This window comes from Oncorhynchus keta, unplaced genomic scaffold, assembly GCF_023373465.1.
Source record: "Oncorhynchus keta strain PuntledgeMale-10-30-2019 unplaced genomic scaffold, Oket_V2 Un_scaffold_7666_pilon_pilon, whole genome shotgun sequence".
NCBI classification, from domain to species: domain Eukaryota; kingdom Metazoa; phylum Chordata; class Actinopteri; order Salmoniformes; family Salmonidae; genus Oncorhynchus; species Oncorhynchus keta.
Genome location: NW_026290997.1, coordinates 124,225 through 130,000, shown reverse-complemented (window position 1 = coordinate 130,000; position 5,776 = coordinate 124,225). Strand labels below are relative to the sequence as shown.

Sequence of the window (5,776 nt, the reverse complement as noted above, 5' to 3'; positions counted from 1 at the left end):
ATCAATGTACAAGGTATTTGAGGTAGATATGTACATGAAGGCAGGGTAAAGTGACTAGTCATCAGGATAGATAATAATAAGGTATTTGAGGTAGATATGTACATGAAGGCAGGGTAAAGTGACTAGGCATCAGGATAGATAATAATAAGGTATTTGAGATAGATATGTACATGAAGGCAGGGTAAAGTGACTAGACATCAGGATAGATAATAATAAGGTATTTGAGGTAGATATGTACATGAAGGCAGGGTAAAGTGACTAGACATCAGGATAGATAATAATAAGGTATTTGAGGTAGATATGTACATGAAGGCAGGGTAAAGTGACTAGACATCAGGATAGATAATTTAGCAGTCTGGCTATTTATCAGTCTGGCTATTTATAGCAGTCTTATGGCTTGGGGATAGAAACTCTCTGAGCCTGTTGTTCCAGGAGCCAATGTTCCGGTACCGTTTGTCAGCAGAGTGAACAGTGACAGTCTATGGCCTGGGTGGCTGATATAGAGGGCAGCAGAGTGAACAGTGACAGTCTATGGCCTGGGTGGCTGATATAGAGGGCAGCAGAGTGAACAGTGACAGTCTATGGCCTGGGTGGCTGATATAGAGGGCAGCAGAGTGAACAGTGACAGTCTATGGCCTGGGTGGCTGATATAGAGGGTAGCAGAGTGAACAGTGACAGTCTATGCCCTGGGTGGCTGATATAGAGGGCAGCAGAGTGAACAGTGACAGTCTATGGCCTGGGTGGCTGATATAGAGTGTAGCAGAGTTCTGCATCGCTGGGCAGCTCTCGGCTGGGTTTCCCTTTGTAATCCGTTACCGTCTGCAAAGCCCTGCCTCTAACCACTACTCCGTTACCGTCTGCAAAGCCCTGCCACATATGATGAGCATCGGAGCCCCTGCACTACGATTCCTCCTATATTGTCCTTCTGCATGTTTGATGTCGTAGCTTTCTTGTATTTGTCTCCGTGTCCCGTCCCTTGTAAGTGGTAACTCTAGCTTTTAGCCCAGCGTGGATACTGCCTGTAATCCATGGTGTTTGGTTTGGATACGTTCTTATAGGTACTGTGGGCGCGTTCATCGTCTATGCACTTATTGAGGAAGCTTGTGACTGTTGTGGTTGAATCCCTGGAACATATCCCAGTCTGTACTAGCAAAACGGTGTTCTAGCCTCCTGTCTGCTTGGTCCGACCACTTCCTTATTGAGGACCTCCCTCTTTTACCTTTGATCTATTGTGATGCCGTGTAATCACAGAGATCCTATCAAATAGAATACATTAAATGAAGTTCTACTATAGAATTCTAAAACGGTCTTCTAGAATACATTAAAGGAAGTTCTATTATAGAATTCTAAAACGGTCTTCTAGAATACATTAAAGGAAGTTCTATTATAGAATTCTGAAACGGTCTTCTAGAATACTGAAGACAGATTTAATCTTCCTCAAAGTCAAACCTCTTTGTTTGGTCCGACCACTTCCATCCTAGATGTTTCTGTGTGTCTCATTGGACCATTTTCCCCAGACACAGATTAAGCCTGGGCCTGGTCTGAGAGCATGCTGGGTAGAGATTACATCCAGGAAACTGTCTCTACATGTTCCTAGTGTATCCATATCTCACACACCTGTCCTCTGTCCATGGGACAACCCCTGTGTGTGTGTGTACTGTGCTCGCTCCTATAAACTCTGTACCTGGCCATGCTCATTATGTTTATCTCCCCCCTGCAGGCCTGGTGGGGAAGATGAATCCTAAAAACAAGGTTGACCTGACCACCCCTGAGCTCACCATCATCGTCGAGGTCATCAAGAGTGTGTGCTGTGTCAGCGTCGTCAGGGACTACACTCTATACAGGAAGTACAACCTGCAGGAGGTTGCCAAGGAGGAGGGGCCTAAAGATGGGAAACAGGAAGAGGTCACCACAAACCAGGAAGAGATCAAGTCGAACCAGGAAGAGAAGGATGGGAAACAGGAAGAGATCAAGTCGAACCAGGAAGAGAAGGATGGGAAACAGGAAGAGATCAAGTCGAACCAGGAAGAGAAGGATGGGAAACAGGAAGAGATCAAGTCGAACCAGGAAGAGAAGGATGGGAAACAGGAAGAGGGAAAGGATGCCCCAAAAACAGAGAGGGAAGGAAAGGGGGAGGAAGAGAAGTAGATCCCTGTACCAGGAGGGAGAGAAGAAGAGGGAGGGGAATGAGGGAGGAAGAGAAGTAGATCCCTGTACCAGGAGGGAGAGAAGAAGAAGGAGGGGAATGAGGGAGGAAGAGAAGTAGATCCCTGTACCAGGAGGGAGAGAAGAAGAAGATGGAGGGGAATGAGGGAGGAAGAGAAGTAGATCCCTGTACCAGGAGGGAGAGAAGAAGAAGGAGGGGAATGAGGGAGGAAGTTAAATGGGACTGATAAACAACTCAAAGGCATCTCACAGTGCAGGTGATGCAGTCAATGTGTTTTTAGCTAGCTTTACTGTAGAACAGGTCCTATTCCTTTTGTCCATTCCAAATGGAACCCTAATCCCTATATAGTGCACTATTTCTGACCTGAGGCCTATGGGTCCCTTGTCAGAATGAGTGCACTATGTAGGGAATAGGGTACCATAGGACCTGGTCTAATGTGCACTATGTAGGGAATAGGGTACCCTGTTCCCTACATTGTGCACTACATTAGACCAGGTCCTATGGTACCCAACCCTGACTACGACAAAATCCCTTTGGTCCTCCATTTTGTATCGTCTCCAACATGTCCTCCTCATCGCTGACAGTCCATTGGTCCCCTCTCCATCACCGAGCTCTCACTGAAAGCTGACAGTCCATTGGTCCCCTCTCCATCACTGAGCTCTCACTGAAAGCTGACAGTCCATTGGTCCCCTCTCCATCACTGAGCTCTCACTGAAAGCTGACAGTCCATTGGTCCCCTCTCCATCACCGAGCTCTCACTGAAAGCTGACAGTCCATTGGTCCCCTCTCCATCACTGAGCTCTCACTGAAAGCTGACAGTCCATTGGTCCCCTCTCCATCACTGAGCTCTCACTGAAAGCTGACAGTCCATTGGTCCCCTCTCCATCACTGAGCTCTCACTGAAAGCTGACAGTCCATTGGTCCCCTCTCCATCACCGAGCTCTCACTGAAAGCTGACAGTCCATTGGTCCCCTCTCCATCACCGAGCTCTCACTGAAAGCTGACAGTCCATTGGTCTATCTCCATCACTGAGCTCTCACTGAAAGCTGACAGTCCATTGGTCCCCTCTCCATCACAGCTCTCACTGAAAGCTGACAGTCCATTGGTCTCCTCTCCATCACCCTCGAGCTCTCACTGAAAGCTGACAGTCCATTGGTCCCCTCTCCATCATTCAGAGCTCTCACTGAAAGCTGACAGTCCATTGGTCCCCTCTCCATCACTGAGCTCTCACTGAAAGCTGACAGTCCATTGGTCCCCTCTCCATCACCGAGCTCTCACTGAAAGCTGACAGTCCATTGGTCCCCTCTCCATCACCGAGCTCTCACTGAAAGCTGACAGTCCATTGGTCCCCTCTCCATCACTGAGCTCTCACTGAAAGCTGACAGTCCATTGGTCCTCTCTCCATCACCGAGCTCTCACTGAAAGCTGATGGGTACATTTTTTTAAAAACATTTCATTAGATTTTTTAAATAGATAAAAAAAAAATTGACATAAAGGTGTCATATTTTTATTTGATTTAAATTCCCTAATTTTCCAGAAATCCTGGTCGTAGGGTTCAGAGTTCCCTGCTTATTCCTTCTTTATTCAGGGAATCCTGCATCTGGGATTTCTGTCAAACCAGGGAATTCATTGAACGTTCACAGGATTGTTCAACCCTCGTCACCTGACAGTCTTTCCTCTGTAAATTAATGTTAGAAGACTAGTCGTCTAAGTTGACCCAGTTCTTACAGGGCTGGTTTCCTGGACCCAGATGAAACGCACTCATGGACCCAGATGAAACATACTCATGGACCCAGATGAAACACACTCAGACCCAGATGAAACATGGACCCAGATGAAACACACTCAGACCCAGATGAAACACACTCAGACCCAGATGAAACATGGACCCAGATGAAACACACTCAGACCCAGATGAAACACACTCAGACCCAGATGAAACATGGACCCAGATGAAACACACTCAGACCCAGATGAAACACACTCAGACCCAGATGAAACACACTCAGACCCAGATGAAACACTCTTTCATTGAGAATCTCCATTGAAAGTGCTCCTTAGTCCAGGGGCTGTTATGTATCATTTTAGTAGGAGTGCTGATCTAGGATCAGGTTCCCCCTGTCCATATAATTATATTTGTTATAATCTTAAAGACAAAACTGGTCCTAGATCAGCTCTGAGACCATTGATGCGGCCCCAGGAATGTAGGCCTGATCTGAGTGCAGGACTCTCTCGTGTACTGTCCCATAATGGATGTATACTGTAATATACCTTTTTGTTTTGTAGAACAGAGTAACTTACCCCAAAAAAACAGATCCTTGAAATAAAGTGATTTTTTTGTGTGTTTTTATATTCTCATTCTCCTCTACTTTCTTTACAAAGTAACTCACCAGCTCGGTTTCCATCTAACTGACTGGAGATTTTCCAATTTGTAAGTCGCTCTGGATAAGAGCGTCTGCTAAATGACTTAAATGTAAATGTAAATGTAATTTTCAATGCGAATATTGTAAAATCTGCATAAAAACAATATGCAAATTTTCCCACGAGAGAGAGAGGTGTTTCCATCAAACTGACTTGTAGTAGCAGATAAAATGTTGTGTGTGATGACATGGTGCATATAAAATACATTGTTTTCAGGGTTAAATTCCCACGTACTGACAATCTGTTTCCGTTGCATTTTCAGCTCTTGATAGTTGTCTCACAAAACACGTTGCGTTGTATAGCGAGCGATGAGATTATGTACTAAAGAGAGGAATACTTTTTATTTGTCAAAGGGCAGTCCGGCATCAATCATCGTGTCACCGGAATAAGACCCTCAAAATGTATTGGAAAGGAGCATCAAGACCACCGTGCACTTTCACCACCCTGTGAAGTTCATGATTTCTACGTATTTCATCTGTAGCCTAATAAACTGCTTTCCGGACGAGTCGTAGGGGAGGACCACACACCGCGTCATCGCGTAACTCAACGGTTACTTCCATGTGATGGTTATTATATCAATATCTGTGCATAAAATCCAAAAACAAATGGTTGTTTCCGTCAGGCCTGTCATGACATTTTTACTTAACTCAGATTTTTTGTTAAATCAAAAGTTGTGTGTAAACCTGGTTACAGAGACCTATTCCAATTTAATTTGGCCATTACTGCTGTGTAACACCAGGTGGCGCTGTATTACACTGTAAACCCAGCCAGTAGCACAGAGGTGACCAAATCCTCTTCATATAGAGAGCTACCGACAGAGCAGGCTTTTGCTCCGGACCTATTTTTATTTATTTTACCCCATTTTCTTTGGTAGTTACAGTCTTGTCCCATCGCTGGCACTCCGCGTCCTTCCGAAACAAGCCGCACTGTTTTTTGACACAATGCCCGCTGAACCCGGAAGCCAGACGCACCAATGACTCGGAGGAAACGCCGTAACCTGGCAACCGTGTCTGCGTGCACTGCGCCCGGCCCGCCACAGGAATCGCTAGAGCGCGATTGGACAAGAACATCCCTGCCGGCCATATAACCCATAACCCGGACGACTCTGGGCCAATTGTGCGCCGCACCATGGGTCTCCCGGTCGCGGCCGTCTGCGACAGCGCTCAAGACTCGAACCAGGATCTTTAG

The 5,776-nt window shown here is 46.0% G+C and overlaps 1 protein-coding gene across 3 annotated transcripts in view; it reads left to right on the top strand.

Moving 5' to 3' along the window:
- Positions 1-3,239, top strand: part of thumpd1 (THUMP domain containing 1) — an 8,581-nt gene extending 5,342 nt beyond the window's left edge. For all 3 annotated transcript variants that reach the window (XM_052517389.1, XM_052517390.1, XM_052517388.1), the window contains one exon: positions 1,721-3,239. In XM_052517389.1, the coding sequence (XP_052373349.1) occupies positions 1,721-2,148 (428 nt within the window). In that variant the 3' untranslated portion in view covers positions 2,149-3,239. The remainder of the gene's footprint in view (positions 1-1,720) is intronic.
- Positions 3,240-5,776: the final 2,537 nt, after the last annotated feature.